At 35.1% G+C, this 21,921-nt stretch overlaps 1 protein-coding gene across 1 annotated transcript in view; it reads left to right on the forward strand.

Moving 5' to 3' along the window:
* The window catches only part of MMP16 (matrix metallopeptidase 16), a 395,775-nt gene extending 374,554 nt beyond the window's left edge, over positions 1-21,221 (forward strand). Inside the window, exons 8-10 of the mRNA XM_055546719.1 lie at positions 3,481-3,631; positions 12,497-12,612; positions 18,821-21,221. Coding sequence (XP_055402694.1) covers positions 3,481-3,631; positions 12,497-12,612; positions 18,821-19,155 — 602 coding nt within the window. The 3' untranslated portion in view covers positions 19,156-21,221. The remainder of the gene's footprint in view (positions 1-3,480; positions 3,632-12,496; positions 12,613-18,820) is intronic.
* The last annotated feature ends 700 nt before the right edge of the window (positions 21,222-21,921 follow it).

A 21,921-nucleotide genomic window follows, 5' to 3' on the forward strand; every position in this document is an offset into this window, starting at 1 on the left:
ACCTTAGAGCTTGTGGAAAAGACAGTTGACTTTACAAGGGGTGATGGAAAAGCATACCAAATACCTGTATCAAGGATGATCTGCAAGGGGAAGACTCAAGGAAGAATTATGAAATCAAAGCAGCTACAGGTAACAACCCAATAGACAGAAAAGACTATGAACAGGGAGGTTTCAGATGTAAGCCACTAAGTAGTGTGTCATCTATCGAAACAGAGAAAACAAGAAGAAACCTCTTCTGATGAGTTCAAATTTGAGCATGTAGGTCAACTTTGTATCAACTTTGTAGAAAATAGCTTTCAAAACATATTTGGACTAGAGAAAGGCATTAGTGACCACTAACTTCTTTGGATTCATGGGTTCTTTGACTTTAGCCTGCCTGCTCTTCCCTTTTCCCTTATGTGATCTCTTTGGGGGTCATGTGTTTCTAGAAGGCCAGTCCTGGTTACTCGTCACTCTCTCTCTCTGTATTCCATAGTATCATCTCATGAACCATAAATTAATAAATGTCATATTCACGCTTGTGACTTAAAATCTATTAGTTCCAAACACATATCCAATTGCCTACTTGACTTCTTCATTTAAATATATAAATGATCTCTCAAACTTTTGACTTGAACCTCTAACAACCCATCCACACCAGTCATCTTTGTCTATTTATGCAGCACTATTATTCTCTCATTTACAGAGCCAGAACTTCAGGATTTTTCTCCATGCAGTCTTTTCGTTATTCTACACAGCCAACCCATCAGCAATGCCTATCAATTCTATATCTGCAATATACCATGATTCCTTTCCATCTCTACTGATGCAACCTTAATCCATACTACTAATAAAAATATTTTTTAATTGAATTATTCACTGGCTTCCAATTTCACTTAGAAATGTTCTAGCTATTTAACAAGATTTTTCTCTTTCAAACTATCTTCAGTGAGTTGGCTCTTTTCAGTTATACAAGTCACAATTCACCTGTCACTCAAATAAAGAGATCTTTCTTATCTCCAGTACAAATAAGCCCCAGTCTACCCCAGCATTGCAATATTATTGGTTTTCTTTTGTATTTTATAGCACTTTTCTTTTTGGAATTATCTTTATTCTTTTGCTTACTTACGGTCTATTTTCTTCATACCCATTCACTGTGATCTAATCTCCATGAGTGGAGATGTTGTTTTTCTTGTTCACTCCCATAGTAGCACTGAACATCTATATGATGGGCTTGGATCTTGGCTTGCGTGAACTGGTAAGCCATCAAAGTGATTAAGTTAACAAAGAGGTATGATCTGCTTCCTATTCTCAAAAGATAACTTTGGTCTTTTGTTGAAAATGGATCTTAGAAGAATGAAAATGAGCTCTATCAAGGATCTGTTGCCAGGATTAAGGAGTTGAGTCATTCATCAAGTTAGCACACATGCCAGATATGCCAAAGATCGTCTTTTGAAAATAGGAAATGGGTCACACTCCTTTGTTAATTTAATCTCTTTGGTGGCTTACCAGTGCACTCAGACTAAGATCCAAGCACATCGTGTAGGTTTGAGTGCTACTCTCTTCCTGCTTATTACATTCCATGGATCTTCTTTCAGGTTTGTTTTTTGTTTTTGTTTTTGTTTTTGTTTTTTTTTATCATATATAACGCTTTTTCTTGGAATGCTCTTCTCAGTATTCTTTGCATAGGTATCATCTTCTCTTTCTTTAAAGTTTGGCTTAAGTGTTATTTCTTTAGAGATGCTTTCCTAATCTCCTTACTTGAAGTAAGTTCCCTCTGTTTTTCTTTTTCTCAGCCCCTGATGCGTTTCCTTCATAGCATTTATTAGTTTTTCAAGTACTGCAATTACATTTTTCTGTTCTTAATTTTCATCTGTCAAATTCACTTGAAGGTAGGATGATAATAGTTTGTCTTGTTCTCTTTAGTATCCTTAATTTCTAACAAGATACTTGGGACACTGAAAGTACTCAGAAAAGCTGTTTTGATTTAAAATGATGGCAAATGGTAGCTGAAGCTCTTGATAAATATGATAAGTCTGTTTACAAACTTGAGACTCCAAACTAGCCAGAAGATATGCTTTTTTGGTTGTTTTAGACCAGTAATGTTTTTTGTTTTTTTTTTAAGAGTCCCTTAGGTATAACATGAATGCTAGTTTATTATAGTCCTCATCTAGAATAGTATTGAAATATGTTACAAGGAAGGCCTTTCATCTATTAGAAAGGACACAAGATACTTTGTCAGATATTAAGATATTATTTTACTTCGCCAGATATTAACCTCAAGAGGAGTCAGTGAGTCAAAAAGTTGCTTGATTATAGAAAGATCCAAAGGCCCAGGGGACGAGGCCTTGGGCAGAGGAGGGTGGACTGCCTTTAAGGCAGTAGACGTTTGCTGACTTTGTGGCTGTGTCTCAGAATATTTGAATACCACTGTCTCTCCACTTCTGTCCTCTCTACCCTGGCCACAGCGTTTGTGACACCACTCTGCCCCTCTGCTGCGTGAAATAAGAAGCGAAGGTGCAGAGAACAGAAGCATAGGACATGCCAACCTTCAAGGACTGAATAAAGTAAATGAAGACCAGAGAGGGAGCAGGTAGAGAAGAAAGAGAAGCAACAACAGCAAAACCGGTTTTCCAGAAGCTCAGGGAGGAACGTTCCTTAAGGGGCCAACCGTGTCAACAGATAGGGGTGGAAAACTGTAGGAATTGGTGCCTTTGTGACAAAAAGCATCAGTAGCAATACATATTAAATCAGCTTTTAGTGGAAAGAGAAATTGTTGCAAACTACTTCAGTGCATACCAAAGAGGGGAGTGTTTACATAGTCCGCCAAGGGTGGACGGCATGAGGAAGTGCGTTGTCTGCAGATAATTTCAAAACAGCAATAAAGCTGACTGCAATTCATCTTTTTTTTAGTATTGCCATACTCTGACAATTCTGAGCAAGATGAGGATTAAAATTTTGCTCCCTTCAGTCACAACTCTTGAAGAGAAGGATAGTGTAACAGCTAAAAAAGGGCATCGGGTCAAAGGAGGATGACTTTATAGGACTAGAGAGACTTGTGAATGCTTATATAATAAAAGGAGAGAACCAGCCTAGAGGAAGTGTTTTAACAGAGTAGAGGTTGTAATCAGTACGGCGATCTGAGGTCATATAGAATGCCCAAGACACAGGAATGATTTTAGCCTTGAATGAAAATAAGGCTAGAGGAAAACATTCTTGACCTCTAATTCACAACTGTTCCCATATGCCAAATTGTAGATCTTTTTTATTTCTTAAATTAATTCACAAATTCTGATTACATTATTAAATAGTTTTTCATTATGTCCACTTTTGAAAATAGCATTGATGTTTCAAAAATGGCATCAGTATTCCAGATGTGACTGCTGCTAAGTTATTTCATGGCTTTCATGTAAAAGAATTTTAAATGCATTGTGTTAATAGATATATTGTAATTTCTGACATTAAATTAGTATATTCTGCATTTGCACTTATTTCATACAGGTAACAAATATTGGGTGTTCAAGGACACGACTCTTCAACCTGGTTACCCTCATGACTTGATTACTCTTGGAAGCGGAATTCCCCCTCATGGTATTGATTCAGCCATTTGGTGGGAGGACGTTGGGAAAACCTATTTCTTCAAGGGGGACAGGTCAGTACACACTTCACATGAGGAAAACAGTTAACTGATGTTTAGAGAAGTCAATATTTCTAGTCTATAACAGAAATGTACATTTGATGAAAGAATCTGTGTGGATGTAAATACAAGAATTAATAGAATTGAAAATCTCTTAAAACATATTTTAAAATAATATTGAAGATAAATCTTCCTTTTATATTCCCAAATAATATGGCTTTATGATGAATGTATATATGTAGTATATATTCTTTCTCTTCTCCATAATCATAGCATGCCTATAAAGCTGTATAGGCAGTATATATTTTTCCTTGGAATTCATTTTCTGTAATTTTACTTACTTTACTTAAAAGTGCTTTTAAACAGGTCTTTTTTTTTTTTGCTCTTATATTTAAAGTTAAATTTTTATACTTTGCACACAGTTAATTCTGAACATTTTCAAATACCTTCAGTTTTGTCATGAGTTCCATTTCTTAAGACATTGTTCTTTAGGTACCAGCAGATAGGTGCTATGAACTAACCAAACTATTACCGGACTAAAAACTTTGAAGCTTGAAGTATAATGTCTCTTGTTACTTTCTGTCCCATCTTTTACTTTTATAACATTACTAACAGGGTTTGTAGATCTTAAAGTGAATAGTTAGTATCTTGATGTACAGTAGCCACTAGGCATGCTAGTTTTACCCCTGGCCACTTGTTGACAGATATTACATATAAAATCAAAGTTGAAGGCTAAAATTTTATTATTTTAAATTAGCAATTGGTTAAAAATAAAGATGAAAAGTCAAATTTTTGTTGCACTATTACTAATTGGATCAAAATGTGACATTCGTAAGTAAACTTCGCTGGTAGATAGAACTTAAGTATGTCATTTTACAAGTAGTTAAAGCACATGCAACTCATAAACACACATTAAAAACAACAGGTTTTAATGACCAACAAGTTAGTATTGAATTTGCCTTATAATCTTAACAATGTAACCCTATAAAATGTCTCCAACTACTTGAGAAAAGTAAGGATATAAACCTTGTTTATTTTGTACTTTGTAATGTTTGATAGCAAGTGGTTTGAAACATGGAGCTTTATGTGTGAACAAAAAGATTCTATCATTTGCATTCATGGATAAAAATGTATAGCTTTACATTTATTTGTTAAGAACTTTTTATGCATTAAATTTGCATATATTTCTATAGCAAAATATTCATAGAGTTTAATTCACTGTGAAGAATCTAAAGTTTTGTTAGATGTTTCTTACTAAATCAATCACAAGTTCATCAAAAAAACTCTATCATAGTAGAAGATATTACTTACCACAAATAGTATATGACTTTCAGCAAGATATAAATGTGGTTAGAGTATGAAAAGAGAAGAATGAAAAAATTGATTGCCATAGCATGGTGACTGCTAATGGAAATAAATCAGTGGACTTACAAATACTCTTTAAATTAATGACCCTCAAGGCTGTTAGAGATTAATTCTTCAGCTGGTTTTAATTGCTTGTTGAATTTTGTTGGGTGCCCCCCCCCACCCCAGAAAGGGGTAGAAACAAAAGGCTGAGAAGAGACCCTGGAGAAATTAACTTCTACAGGACAGAGCATGAAAGCTTAGCTTTCATATTACAGTTTTAATGAGCATTTCAGAGATGATAATTAAAGCTGCTGTTTTATTATCAGTTAGCCTCACTTATAAAAATGGTTCCATTCTAAAAACTTTGTACTTCTTCAAAAAATTGTTTAGAAATTAAATGTTGGCTGTCTCAAGTCAGTGAAATCAATGAAGATTAGATACCAAATTTATAATAAAGATTATAGTAAATGAGAAAAGGAGTTTTAGTTAATTTATGTCCTACTTGACAAACTGCATGCCAAATATATAAAACATATAGAAATACTTTGATTTTAAGTTCTGCTCAAGTAACTGCTTTTATAGATTTTAAAAATATTTAAAACAAGATCCTAATTAATCTTCATGTGTGTGATTTTATATGAGTTCATTTGTCATAGATGTTTTATAAGAATACTATTTGGTATTGGTATATTTAATTCCAAAGTCACAACATTTATTAATATATTCTTTCTAGATTAAAAGTAGATGGAAAGACATTAAACTAACTCAAACGTAAAAAGCAATCTGGTTGTCACTTTTATATGAAAATTCAGTGTATTTCTTCCTTATAAACATTATTTATTTACAATACTTATCAACTTTAACATTTTATGTATTTCCCATGTATATTTTTAGAGAAAATTTATTGAAAATTCCTTTATCCTTACTTATTACTTCCTCTTATTGACATTCTTCTGTTTAAAAAAAAAAAACATATTAACAGACTTCTATTTATCTAAGTATAAGATCAGAAAAGAATTTTAGAGCTAACCTAGTCTAGGTGTAAAAACCTCAATCGCTTTAAGTGAAAGTCCTTTAGTCGTATACGACTCTTTGCAACCCCATGGACTATACAGCTATGGAATCCTCCAGGCCAGAATACTGGAGTGGGGAGCCTTTCCCTTCTCCAGGGGCTCTTTCCAACCCAGGAATCGAATCCCACATTGCAGGCAGATTCTTTAGCAGCTGAGCACCTGGGAAGCCCCAATTGATTTAAGGGGTCAGACAAATAATGTATAGGAGTAATATATAAGGCAGTTGGGAGTGATGGATACTGTGGTGAGCTGCAAACCACACATATCTAGAAGAACATTGAAAATCAGAAAAAATTCTATAATCTGCTAGACAAACAAAGCTCACCTTTAAATTAGCTTTGGTTTAAACACTGCCATGTGTCAGCCCTGTGTCTTATTCACTTCCTACCAAAGTCTGGACGGCCTCAGTTGCATTCCACGGGCATGCATCCTTCTATACCTAACTAACTGTGGTAACAGGATAAATATGAGGCAGCCCATTCCATTCTCAATAGCTCTAATTCCTGCTTCCTTAAGATTTCTGTATTTGTTTTGGCATATCCCTCACTCACTTATTTAACACATGTTTTGAGCACATACTATTGATGTGTGCTGGGTAATAAAGATATAGTAGGAAAAAAGATGACAAGGTTTCTGCCCCTAATATCCTTAGACTCTATCAGGGATATTGTTGTAAAGAGAGAAGAAAAAAAGGACCTTGATATTTTAACATTGAGAAACACTCCAAAGAAATAAAAACAGGTGCTGATGTGATAGAGACTCATGGGTGGTAAAGAGAGGGTGGAGCTTAGTGTGTAAGTCAAAGAAGGCCTAAATTGTGAAGGATGCCCTAATGCAGGGACTCAAGAGGGGAGAAATTTCAGTCACATGAAATTATTCAGGCCAGTGTAGTGTAGGCTCATGAAGCAGTGGTGCAAAAGCAATAATGTTAGAATGTTCAAATCAGAAAAAAACATTGTTGCGAGAGCATAGGGAGTCGGTGGTTGAAGAAGTCCCATAGGTAGGTAAGAACCAGATGATGAGACATTTTAAGCACAATGGAAAGGCGTAGGAGGGTTTTCAGCAGGAAAGTACATGTTCTGATGTGTATTCAAAATCATCACTATGACCTCTATATAACTAATGGGTTTCAAATGTGGGCACAAGGAAGTTACCTGGTAGGCTGTTGAGGTAGTACAGGTTGACACAATAGTAGCAGTGTAGATGGAGCAAAGAGTACAGTGTATGTTTTTTATGTACTCATAGCAAGCTGGTCTTAAGGCTTGGATTTTAGAGGCAAGAAGAACAAATAAATAACATCTAGATTTGTCACCGGAATTGAATAGATTGTACCATTTCTGAAGATAGAACATATAAGAGAAGGGATATTGGGGAAAGGGGATCTAGAGTTTGAAATGCTCACTTTTGGTAAGTAGATACCTGTTTACTCACAATTGGAGAAATCAAGGAGGTAGTTGGATGCCTGAGTTCTCAAGGAAAGGTGGGTTGGAGGCCCAGATATGAGAGTAATTGACATATAAATTGCCTTGCATGTGGGGGCCCACATGAAATCTCCTAAGTGCAGAAGTGTAGATGAAATGATGGTTCTTTAAACAGATCTATAAATTCAGATTAAAATGTCCACTTTGACTGTTCCACATACAGCATGGAGCTCAGTCCTTCAGACTCCTACTTGCCCTTTTCTTAATATACTATAAGTTGATACTTGGATACATTTTGATCTTCATAACATTTAGCTCTAAAATGCTATCATCCTAAATCATCTCTTAGCATCTTCTCACAAATATATCCAAGACTCTATTGCTATATTTCATTCTAGGGTGAACCATTGAGGATTTTAAGACATTTTCAAAGAAAGAAGACAAAATGTAGATCTATTTTGGTTTGTTTTATTATTACCACCAATAGCCAAAAAAAAAATCTATTTCTTATAGCTTAAGTTATGTGTTTATGAAGTATTTCCTTTTTGTGTTTTTAAAATTATCCAGCAGAGTACAAATTGCTATTTTTGATTATTTTCCATTTTTAATAATGCTTCTGAAGAAAGAAATTTTGTATGATTATTTGGGTGTGAAAAAAAGTGGCCCTTGGTTTTGTGATAACAGAGAGAAAGACATCCTGGCTCTGAAGTAAAAAGAAAAAAATTAGACAAAGTGAATGAAGAAATGACCAGGTCATGTGAAATCAAACTTTTTGTTCAGTTTGAGTTCAGTATCCATAAACATTAAAGTATATCATTTCAGAATGTTCTATACTATTTATTTGTTCACACAGAAGGAATTTAAGAGATTACTGTATTTTATTACATGGACAACTGTTTTCTCTTATGATTATGACTGATAGTCTGAAAATGATCAGTAAATCCCATTACTATTTATGATTTATTTTAGAAGATCGATTTACAATGTATTTCTCAAAGAATCAGCAATTTAAAGTTGTAATTCTACTGCAAAGACTGTAGATATGTTAGAAGAAAAAGCTATACCATTTATTTACAATAGCTTTCCAAAACTTTTCCATTATAATGTCTAAATTTTAAACCCCTCCAATTTATTTGCATCATGTTCCATCTGAATACATTAATATTCTTCTCAATGAACCTGTAAGTTTATTTTTCAGGAGAAAAAATTAGCAGATTGAACTTTTTTGTTCATGTTAAAATATGTTACATATGTTGGAAATTAAAATGCGAACTTCAGAAGCCTCAGCTTTTTTATAAAGTAGCTGAATGTAATGTCTTTATATAATCATATAATGGACTGAGTAATATTATGGTTGAATATAGTTAGATGATTTTAATCACATTTAAGTTTACTGAGTATGTATCAAAGCTGACACAGCAGATAACCTGAGGATCCAAGTTACCTATGAGTTTTTAAAAAACTGTGAAATGAAATTATAGTTTTGCATTATCAGCTAGCAAAAAGAGGGGAAAATCACTTTTATCCTAACAAATTCATACCAAGATTATGTTCCTCTGAAGGAGTAAAATGAAATCCACGTTCCATTAATATTTTCTTGAACTGTGATCTCTGTAAAGTTTATGTGCCTTGCATATCAGTGCTCAAAAATGGTAGGTAAATATGTCTGTGAGTGAATAGAGTGAGGGATGACGGAAAATTATATGGACACAGTGAGCATTATGAATTTCAGTGAGGGCCTCAGGAGGGTAAGATGGCATGGAGATTGATGTAAGAACGCTATGTCAAGGGAAACACTAGCAGTAATGCGGTAGAAAATTGTACTAAACTATGAGTCAAAAAGCATTTGAGTTTCAACTCTGTGACATTCAAGAAAAGCAAATATGATTAAGACATTACCTTTGAATAATACGATGCCCAATGCTTTGTTATTGACTAAATTGAGTGACCATATATTCTAAATCTATGGTTAGGACATCAGCATAAGCACATTTGAATCTGTAATATAAAAGATTGGTGAGGGGTTTTGGTGAAATAAGATTAAAATTATGTATATCTACAAAATGCTTCATGAAGAATAGGTCCTGTAACATGAACACTGTTGTAACTAAACCTTGGAGAATAAACATGGTTTCTGAGTATGTAGGAATCTCCCTTAAATCATGTATGGAATGTGGTCCCATTGTCAACTAGAATGTAAAATTGTTCCTTGGTTAGGCAAATTTTAAAATTTGCTTTAAGTTAAGGTTTATGCTAACTAAAAATTTCACTTATTGAAAGTTACATCATTATTTAATCTATCATTGAGGAAAAAACTGCCAAGTATACTTTGCATAGCATTGAGATGGAAACATAACACAGATGCAAAATGTGCAAATATATGCATCTTAGAATCTGTGAAATAAGGCATTTGATGATTTCTCCGCAAAAACATTTCTTTATGGTCAACTCAGGAACTAGTTAGTATATACGACTATTGTAAATATCATTGACATATTTCCTTGAGAGAAAAGATCTGGAGATTTTGAGTGCAATCTCAACCTCCTTAAACATGCTATATTCATCACAGTGTGGTCTGTGATGAAATATTCAAAAATAACTTAAATCTGGTGTTTCCATGGGAAAAAAATGTGAATGAAAGTGCACTTTAGCTTTGGTAGAACTTTGCACTCCTTACTGGTCTTCTTCAATAAGATAGGCCCGGCTACCATGATTTCAGCTCAGTGTTTCTCCCTGAGGCCTTTCCTGATCTCTCTATCAGATCTGCCCTCATCTTCTATGTGCTAAGAATCTGTGACAAACACCTGCATCATGTGTTCCCCTTTTTGGATAAAATCTGCCTTGTGAATTACTTATTGGGATATATCCTGAAACAATCTGTTTCTACTTTCTCTGTGACCCGGGAAGGTGGCGGTAGTGCTAATATTCCGCATGTTGCTTTTCTAAGGTGTCTCGGAATCTGTAGCAAAACATTCTTTACAAGAGCCCACAGTCCAGTAGATAAAGGATTCTCCATAGACCTGAAACAGGAGCATGTCCAGAAAAGACTGGATTTTTTTTTCTTCTTCTGGTTTGAACCAAATATCTAATCTCAATATAAATGCATTGTGTGTTACTCCACAAATCTTTTGGTGTAACGCTACCTTTAGCACGTACTAAAACATGTCTAGTGATGGTAGCGGAGGGAGAAAATGTTATCAAACATATTTGGTATGTGTAGAGGAAAGAGTAGACACTTTTGAAATCAAACAGAATTGGTTAGAAGTCTACATATCATTCATTGTCCTCCAAGAATTCTCCTCTCAAATGGGGTCAATGACAACTCTTTCATGGGTTTATTGTGATTAAATAGTTTAATGCATGGAGCATTATATGCCTGCTCTAAAATAGTCAATATCACTGTGAACTCCCAATGGTTTCACTCCAGCTTTGTCAATACTTTTGAATATATAGATACAAAATATTTGACTCTTAGAACATATATAAAATAAGGAGTAATCCAAAGTAGAGATGTTCAGAGTCTGTTCCTTCAATATCTAGCAGGTCTGTGAAAGTGGCCCAATGACCACCCTGTGAGAGTCTGAGAGTTCTGACTCTTGGAAGCTTTGCTTTTATCTGCTTATCTGTCTACACACCAAGGACTCTGGTCGAGACTTGCCCTAAAGTCTATATTCATATACCCATTGCCTCATCAACAACTCTGCTTTGCTAACAGGCATCTGAATTTAGCACACCTAAAACCAAACTCATGATTCCTCAAACCACCCTCACTTACCTTTCCACGCTTCCTATCTCACTAAATGGCAATATTGTTCCTCCGGATGTTCAGGCCCCAAATTCTGGAGTCATGCTCAGCTTTGTTACCTCACATCCTGCATTCATTGCATTCGTAAGCACTCGGGGCTTTTCCTTCAAAGCAATCTCCCAACCCCTTGAATTATTATCAGCTCTCCAGCATACTCTGTGGCTCCAGGATTACTGAAATGACGTCACACCTGGTATCCGTGCTGCTTCTTTTCAGTCTATTTCACTCACCGCTGCAGTGTGTTCTTTTCAGAAATAAGCCCTATCTTAAAGCTCCTCTGCTGACAATCTACATTGGCTTCGCATCTCTCTTAGAGGAAAACCACAGGTTTTGCCAGAGCGTAAGGACGACTTAGCAGAGCAGCAGCAGCAGCAAGGGTCTATCTAATCAGAGATGCCTGCTCCCACTCTGAGCTCGTCTCCCCTTTGCTAGGTCAATTTCAGACACTCCAGCCTCACTGGATGCTCAAGCACTCCAGGCTTGTGCCTGCCACGGGAACTTTGGATAACCAGTTACCCTATCTGGAATGGTGTACTCTCCAAAACTACACGTGTTGCTTCTTACTTCTTTCTGCAGTCCGCTCAAAATATCAGCTTATCAAAGAGGACCTCTCAATCTAGTGATTTTAAATGGCTGATACATATTCCTAGATAACTTGTTCTGCTTTATGTTCTTAAATAGATCTTCCCAGCTCTTTTGATACTATGCATTTATTGATAAATTGTATTTTTTTCCTGTAATCCCTACATATCCTAAAATATAAGATAAGAACTGAGGCATGTCTGTTGGGTTAAGGTTGTATCTCTAGCATCTAAAATTATGCTAGAAACATAGTAGGTGTTCAATAAGTATTTGTTAAATAAATGAGTGGGTAAATGAATCAAAAGTGTGCTTATTTCAAAAGAAGTATTCTGCTGTCTTAGTTTTAAAAATCATGAATATCTCTGATTTCTACACTGGTTGGTGATACCCTTTTGAATTGTAATGATGCTTAGCTAGTGTTTTAAAATTAGTTTTAGCGGACCATAAATATACACTAACATACCCATTTTTAACATATTCAGGAAAGGAAACAATAATTTATGTCCACTGTCTTTGCATGATTTGAATCAATTCTATAACTCACTAACAGGGATACAAGTAGTATACAGAAAGGATTTAATGGATGTTATTATGTGTATACATAATTGTCTTTCCTGTGCATCTGTTGTTGTTGTTTATTTATCCTTTTTAGGTATTGGAGATATAGTGAAGAAATGAAAACCATGGATCCTGGCTATCCCAAACCAATCACAGTCTGGAAAGGTATCCCTGAATCTCCTCAGGGAGCCTTTGTTCACAAAGAAAATGGTATGCAACACATGTATTATGTATTTCATGAGTTTGCTGAGTAAATGAATAATTTATCCTACTCATTCACTGTGTTAAAAGATTAGAAAGTGCCCTACTAAGGCTATATCATATTTATATAAACTTTCCTTCATAACTTTGTATTTAATATAATGCTCAAGATGTTCTTCAGCCTCAACCTATTTTAGTTTATTTTAAAAAGTATTTTTAAAAACTGAAGAGTTTTTAATACCATTGAAGTAACTTCACCTATTTTCTGCTAAAATTCATGTAGAGATAATAATAACAGGCATATGTGGGACAGGAAGTGATCACAAGAAATGTTTTAAATGTGGGTGGAGTCACAAAGACACCTAGTAATACAGCATGTTGAGGATTATAATTTTTCATGTGTACCTCTACATATTTGAGACTCCTATATCTGTTGGTTGAGTTTGAACATTTTTCTCCTCATTCAAAGATTAGTATGAATGAGCCATAATAATAATTCAAAATAAAATTATTCATAATATTCCAAGAAAAGGAAAGTGACATGAAACTGAAATATAGAGGGAAAAAAAAGCATATCTTATCAAATGGTTTATAATAGGAACAAGAAAAAAATACACTATGTGGGTACTAAAGAGCATGAAAATTCTATAACATATACGTAATGATAACCAAATAAACATCACTTGCAAGAGCAAAATTAAGTGCATCTAGGGGAAGGAGAAACCACAAAAATTTAAGGAAGAATCAGGGGGGTATAAAAAAATCAGTGCCATCCACTGAAAACAATGACTGACCATCAACAAATGGCCAGAGTGTAAATAAGCTTCACGCTGAATGCACACTTGAAGGAACTGAGACCCAGGATGATACCAATCAGAAAAGTCCAATGCAAACTGTGTTTTGATCCTCATTATATGTAATTTATACCACATTCTGTGTAATCGTATCCCACAAGTGAAATTCTATAGGCAGAGGCTATCAGAAAGAACCTTGAAGCCTGACTGCAGCAGTGACTGGAACTGCGGTGTTTGGAGTATTCTCTTGGTTCAGAGACTCAAAGGACCAAGTTAAATATAGCCTGTATGTGACAAAAGCAAAAATCCACAGGAGAGGACAAATTGAGTTGAAACATGTTTGTTTAAGATAAAAAGGAAATCATTAAGAAAATAAAGGAAGTCACAATGTAACCAAAATGGAGGCTGCAAAATCATATCAATAACATGGCAAAAAAAAAAAAAAAAAAGTTTGACAAACTCTGCAAATGCAAAGGACAAAGAAGTGAAAAGATTTGAAAGATGATCACATGGAAGGCAGAAAACTGAGATCATGCCCCCCAAATTATAGCTGTCACCAGGAATCTAGTAGAGAAAGGAGACTTCTTGAGGTTAAAGAGGGTTGTTTCAGACCAGATAAAACTGACTCCAGCTAACATTTACAGAATACCTAGCACTGCTCTAGTCTGCCCTCAATAAAAGTCATCACACACTACACAGAAATACATGCAAAGAAAATTATACCAAGATCTTAGCAGTGATTAAGTATAGCAAGTTTGATAATAGTTTCTAAAATTTCTTCCCTTTATTAATATTCTAAAATGAGTATAGCTTTTATAATTAAGATAACTTTAATAATTTCAAAAAATTGAAAAAGTATGCATAATCTTAATTCCTAGCATATTAACTTTTTATTTTCCCTGTCTGTATTCACAAGGCCACTAAAAACTGAGATTTGATACAGGTTTTCTGTAAATAAACCATAATTGTATAAAAATAACAAAGAAATATTCTTGCTGAATCTTGCCCCATGGTTCTTCAAATTCTTGTCCATCTGAAAATAATATTTGTTTAAGATAAATGGTTTCTTTACATTGAGAGTTTCATGTTTTCTTTCTACATAGCAAAGAATAACTTTGTAAAATAGTGGCAAAAAACAAAGCATGTTGGAAAAAATCAGTGCTTCCAGATGACAAAAACTACAGATGAAACTTCAACACATCTATGTCTTCTGTACCTTACCAAGTCCAGCCCTTCCTTTAATATCCTTAAACACTGAGCTCATTTTTGAACTTTTAGGAGTGCTTGTATATTCTTTTTGGTACACTCACCCTTGCACTCAAAATCTCATATCACAGGCATCAATTTATATGCCCATTTGTTATCACCTCTAGTGTAAATTCTTCAAGTGCAGTTGCACAGTAACCATTCAATAAAGGTTGTTGAAATTAACTTGACCCCTTTTAGTACTCTACACATTCATCCCATAAAGTGAAGGAAATCTCCTATTTGTTTGAAACTCTTGTTCTGTAGGGTAGCAATATTAATCAGTCTGGAAGGTCTTAGTCTAGAGAGTTTACCAATAGCAAATTCTCCAATTTCAATTCTCTACTCAGATCTCATGCTTGTGTTTTTAACCTTGAACTCAAATTTTACACAACTTCTTCCCTTATGTTTCTTATTGAAGAGAGCAAGCTCAAATTATTGAGTAAGCACATTTATATTTATATTTAGACTCAAAGTAATTCCCTATATGGGTAACATGTACTTGACAGTCATAAAATCAGAGATGACACAGTAATGAAATGTTTTCTCTAATTCTTCATCCTTCCACCAAGGTAGGAATTTCTTCCTAGGAATCATCTCCTCATCATAGTTTTCAAAGAAAAAAAAATCCCCCAAAGCTTAATCTTGAGCTATAGATTTTTGAAGTATATTTTCATATTAAGGTGGAATATGCTTTCCTATAATACCAATACCTATCGATATTAACTCTGCCACCTTGACCAATGAAATGTGAATTTGTGGTGCTGTTTACTGAGTTCCCACCATCTATCAGCTGTGCTACATAAATGTGTTATCTAACTTAATTGTCCAACACAAATACCTCCTTGCCTCATTTATAATTACTTATAAATGAGAAAACCAACATCAGCTAGTTTAAGTACTTACTTGTGATCATGAAATTGATAATATATGTCTAAGGGTTGAAACTAGAACATTCTAGCCTCACTGAATTGCTCTAATACACTCTTTCCAAAGAGGAAAAGCTAAATCATCTTCTCCTATGCTTTATCATTAAGGTAATTGACAGTCTGCCATGTCAGGCTAAATTTTTCACTTTGTCATATTTGACATACCTTAGACTTTCTCAGAATGTAGCTTCCTAAGCCATCAGCATCCCAATTTTCACCTGTAACTATTCTTAGTTTAACAATTTTCTTATTTCCCACTTTATTTTTAGCCCACCCCTGAAAATAGCTACAGTAATCCAAAGGATATTTTACTTATGTAAAATATCATGAAATTATTTCTTGCTTTTGACAGTGTTTTAAGCAGTGGCATGATTTTTTTCATCATATACTAAAATTATAGTGAATAATCACTGCAATTACCCACCTTCAAATCTCTAATTGCTGTCAAGCCCCACCTCCTAGGTATTCTATATTTTCTCCTTATAAAATGCAATTTTAAGTTTAATACAAAATTCTACTTCTAACACTGTTTCATTTTGTTTACTGATTACAGCTCTACTTTTAGCCTAGTAAAAGTTTTGACTTGATTCTGTTGGTATATTAATTCTCTAACCCACTCTCACTCTCTGTTAAAATCTGTCAGTGGGATTCAAGCAAAAATTTTCACAAGATTCAATTAATTTATTCACATTTATTAAACATTAATTATCCTCTTACTAATAAATATATGAGTGGAAAACAGAGAGAACACATAGGTACTGCCATGCAGGATCATCTATGAAGTTGTAACAAGACAGCTACGGTAGACAATCTCTCCTTACATTTTAGGATTAAGCAATAGAACAGTCACCAGTGAAAACCAATCAAATACAGGAGAAAAAAGGTCATCAAATAATTCATTACAACCTCACTGACTTCTTTCTCAGAATTTCTCAAAAATGATAATTCAGGTAAGAATTCATCTCAAATTTCTACTCTTAGTAAGCATAATATCTACAAGATTATAACATCAAAGTTACTCACAAAAGAAGAAAAAATAAGTACATAAATTTTCTTCAACCCACTGACATTTCTTAAAGGGTTAAAAAAAACCAAATCATTGAATGAGATGAATTTTTCAGGATCAAGGTTGGACAGATTTCTGTTATTCTGCTGATGAAACTTCTTGTCTTTAATAAGTGTATTGAGCAAACTACAATTCTACTGATATGGAGTGTGTTAATAGTGTATAATTTGGCCTGCAGACCAAATGATAAATATGGAAATGCAAACTTCTGAATTTTTATATGACACCCAGTGGTTTTCATAGTAATTAGCTTTGACTAAAAATTAAAGATAAGGACACTTTCAGCTGTTGGTTTCCTATCTACAAATGTAAGAAGTTTGTTCACCTGTTTTGAATGTCTGTTTAATTCTAGATCAATGCTATTATTCAACTATGATCATCAAAGGTACTGTTATTTGGCAGGCCCTCAACATTTCTTTATCCAGGTTTCTGAGTAATTACATTGGCTTTCATTAACATGATCAAATACCAGCTCCCTGCAGAAAAATTTGAGTCTACACACACCAGTTTTCACTTGGCAACTTGTTCTGATTGCAAAACTGCCCTTCAAATCTAAAAGCAACAGCCAAATTTCATGGCATTGAACAAAATGATTTCTAGAGTGAAGTGACCTGAAGTGACGATCAATCCTAGCTGAAAATTTTTGAAGAGATGTCAGAGGTTTTTTTTGTTGTTGTTGTTGTTATTATTTTAGGAGTGAGATCTATCACAACCTGTAATGTTGAACCAAGGAGTATTTGTGAAAAGACAGAAATCTCTAAGAGACCTAGTCTTAGAAAAATCATTAAGATTCAGGCTCTAAAGCTAGACCAAGATTTAAATCCTTTTTCCAGCAGTATTGGGCATATCATTTTATCTCTGAGCTTCAGTATCTTTGCCTGAAAAATATAGGTAGTTAATTCTACCTGACAGAGTGTTTGTGAGGATTAAAAGATGTCACTTACTAAGCTTTTACACAAAGATTCTTCCATAGTAAGTGCTCATTAATAGAAGAAAAAACTCTCATTAACAATTATTAACTCAGAAAGTAGGCATACTATTCAAAATTAGATAGCTCCCAAAATATAGTTTTTAAGTGATTATAACATTAACAACTTTCTTTTTAGTTTGTTGAATTTTATCTCAAAGCAAGAATTAAAGTGAAATCACAAAGAAACTTGACATGAAGAAACTATGAAAGAAAAACCTTGACTTGTTTCTGGGAAAAACAACAAAAGTTAAGAGAATAGTCCTCAGAAAAACACATGTATTTGTAGTTTGCAAGTCTGTTATCTGCATCCATAATATTTTGGAACACAAATCATATGTGTTGCTAAGTTATCTGAGCCTTCTGCATACCACTGCCTCCTCCTCCATGAAATATAGGTTAGCTGGCAGTATTAAAGACAGAATTATAGATTTATTTACACTTCATTAACCCTTTACTCTAAAAGGATTGATAATGGCTTTTGAAGTTCTGTAAAGTATAGCCAGATGATAAAAATTTCACCTAGTCTATAATAAAGTTAAATAACAAGGACAAAAGGAGAGACAAAATGGGCATGATCTAGAGCTGAAAATGAGATGACTGCACAAAATACAATAAATATCTATTCAATTATTAAAATTCCTAGCAGACCAAGGATATCATCTCCAGTTTCATGATGTATGATTTCTTATGACTTCTTTTCCAAATGACAAAACAAACTTGTTTCTTAAGAGTACAACTATTCCCAGTCTTAAGATGATTAGAAATTTCCCTTGAACTATTTTGCAGAGAAGCCTCCTTTTAATGTATTATGCAGTGTCCTCAATAGCTGCATTAGGGCTAACAGGTCTTCTGTTTCTAAGGCTGTTTCGGTATCTTTTCATACAGGTTGGTATGCTCACACTGATGTGTAATTCTACACCAGCAGTTCTGTAAGCTAGCAGCAGAGTAGATGCGTATAGCATGGGCTTTTAACACTGTGTAAATAGTATTTCTTTCTCCCTGTTGAGCCGTCAGTAGGCATTTGAGGGCCAGTTTCTGGACCACAACAGCCAGATCCATGTCAACAGACAGCTGAGCTGGGAATAGGGTTTTCTTCCTATAAAAACTGAGTGGCCTTAACATACATCTTTTAAGTAGCCTATTTAATTAAATTTCTATACTTCTACTCTTTTACAAATAAGTGATTCCTGTGTGTGTGTTTCCCCCCAACCAGGCTTTACATATTTCTACAAAGGAAAGGAGTACTGGAAATTCAACAACCAGATACTCAAGGTAGAACCTGGATATCCCAGATCCATCCTCAAGGATTTTATGGGCTGTGATGGACCAACAGACAGAGAGAAAGAAGGACACAGCCCACCAGATGACGTAGACATTGTCATCAAACTGGACAACACAGCCAGCACTGTGAAAGCCATAGCCATTGTCATTCCCTGCATCTTGGCCTTATGCCTACTTGTCCTGGTTTACACTGTGTTCCAGTTCAAGAGGAAAGGAACACCCCGCCACATACTGTACTGTAAACGCTCTATGCAAGAGTGGGTGTGATGGAGGGTTTCTTCCTTTCTTTCTTTTCTAGGAGTTTGTGGTAACTTGAGATTCAAGACAAGAGCTGTTATGCGGTTTCCTAGCTAGGAGCAGGCTTGTGGCAGCCTGATTCGGGCTGACCTTTCAAACCCAGAGGGTTGTTGGCCCTGCACATGAGTGGAAATGCACTCATGGGGAAGCTTCCATGATGCACAGTATCTGCTGTTCTTCAGTCCTCTGTCTTTCTTTGTCATTCAGTTCTAGGCCTTTCCTCTGCACGCTCAATGCCCAGTTAATTTTCAGGATTACCTAAAGAGGAAAAAGAAGAAAAGATTCTTCTTAAAGGTTTCTAATATTATGTTTTGTTTTGTTTTCTGACGTCTGAGCCCATTTCTGGGGGGAGAAAAGCAAAATGGAAAACCCATGAATTTTTGCTTCATAGCAAGGAAAAAGAAAAGGCTAAACAAAAAACCCACCATTGAACTTTCAGTAAAGTGTGAAGACCCAAAACAGCTTCGTCTCCAAAGAAGATAGCTCTCTGACTGCTATGGATAGTCTCCCGCGCTTCATTTTTGTCAGGTGGGAGACCTGGAACACACATGCAGGACTCTAGACTGTTGGGACAGCCATTTTCCAACAACAAGGGGCCAAAATATCTGCAATATAGTAACAGCCTTAATACTACATCCATTTTTCATTTTATACAGCTGTTCTCAGCTATGTCTTCAATGTTTCATCACATTTATATTCACAGCTACATTCAGATGGGACCTTTTGGTTGTTTTGAAGTGTTTCCAAGCCCCTTCCTGCCACCTCACCCTGACACCATTGTGATAATCTCCCCAAGTTGTACTAGGCCATTGCCCCAGGCCTTCCATGGGTCTGTCAGGAATATTCATTATAAGGGGAGCAAGAAGCAGTATGTCTTTAAAGTGGTTTAAAATGCCAGTCATTTCCTAAGGGTATGTGACTCCAGTAATATAGTGGTGTAACCCTTTGAGAACTATCAAAGCAGCTTTCAGAGTCTTAGGACCTGGTAAATTATAGAAGTGGGCAATGGTAAAAACAGGCATAGGTTCAAGGAGTTCAGGTTTTTAAAACAGATATCCTATAGCCCTATGTAATTTTAAGTGATTTACAGTACTACATAAATGCATTTATAACAAACAGAAATGATGTTACTTGCCAAACATTTTCTGGCAAATAAAAAGGTATTTTATTAAATATCTTGTAAGAGTGAAATTTTATTTGAACAACTGATTATAACAGCCTGTCTTTTTTGTTGTCGTTGTCGTTGTCATTAGACACACTGAATTTCTGTTTTAAAATCCATTGCATGAAAAATCAGTTTTGCCATGGAACATGCCATTAGCATTGCCATCTTACGAATGAATTAAAATGATGACTCTGAGATTGCATGAATATACTCCAGTGTACTAGCTATTGCATGTTAACCATAGTTCTCAAAGGGTTAGTGTGGCTTCTGGCATTTAGCCATCCATTTGATCGCTGACAGAGCCAAGAGACCACCAAAGCATCTCATTGTTGAGTGTAATTTGTCCTATAACAGCAGGATTGTCATTTCCATGTGACCTGCAGAGCAGGTTTGTATCAATATTTTTTTCCTAGAGAAAAGTCAGCAACTGACAGACCTCTTAATTGATTTTTTTAGGAGCTGCTTCTTGCAGTGAAAGGCTTTACAGCCACTGGGCTGTGAACTTATTAGAGATGGTCAGAAGGAATGCACCCCACGAGTCAGACAGTGGCTTTGTGTGAAAGCCAGCTTTTGAGGGGATTAGCTTTTGAAACAATGAACAGCTTGCCTTGAACTTGATTACTGATCTGTTGACTGTCAATAACAACAACTTAAACATTATCTTCTGTGAAAATTTTCCTTGAAGAGTCCTGTTCTATGTCTTTGCCCTTTGACCTTTAACTTGCAAACTGGCACAAACTGAGGGAAATCTGGTGTTGCTTCTCCATTGGAGTGTTAATTGACCTCTAAAAACCTAATAAGCATGAGCTGTTTCCTTAGAGAGAAAAGGCGCATTGATGGTGGATCCACAGATGGACACTTTGCTCTTTACATGCACACTTTAAAAATGCCCTAAAGGTAGAAGTGACTTTTAATTTTCCTTTAACATAATTTCAAGTCTAAATTCATCATTTTAGTACAAATATAAAACTATGGGGTTAAAAGAAAAAACACCTCAAACTACTTGAATGGCCAGTGTGGCTTTTATATAAAGCAGGAATTTTATACTAGTGAAAATTTCTTACTCATTTACTAATGATACACATTTCCAGATGATTTTAATGAGTGTAGGTATATATTCTTATTTGGAAATGGATAGTTTGGCTGCCTTGAATTTGTATTTATACTCAACATAGCATGACAATTAAAATGCCTTTCAGTTAAACTACATGTTTATAATTCGGTTGGCGAAAATGTTTTGTAATCATGGATGGCATGTTGCAAAGCCTTGCAGACTGTTATTTCTTACAACCTATACGTAAAATGAGACTATGAAAAAAGAATAAAGAAAGAAGAATTGCTAATGGCTTTACAGCAAAACATGATGCAACAGCAGACTGTATTTTGACAAGATTCTAATGGAGATTATGTATGTGAGGGACAAGGACGCAGGGAGAGACCCAGCACGAGCCCGTAGCTTTACTTCAGTGCTTCCATTCCAGAGGGTGCTGGTGGCATACTCAGTCACTGTTCCTGAGCTTGGAGGAAGGACCATATACATAGGCTCATTTATATGATATTTGCTTGTGGGA

Source organism: Bubalus kerabau, chromosome 14, assembly GCF_029407905.1.
Source record: "Bubalus kerabau isolate K-KA32 ecotype Philippines breed swamp buffalo chromosome 14, PCC_UOA_SB_1v2, whole genome shotgun sequence".
In the NCBI taxonomy this organism is placed as follows: Eukaryota; Metazoa; Chordata; class Mammalia; order Artiodactyla; family Bovidae; genus Bubalus; species Bubalus kerabau.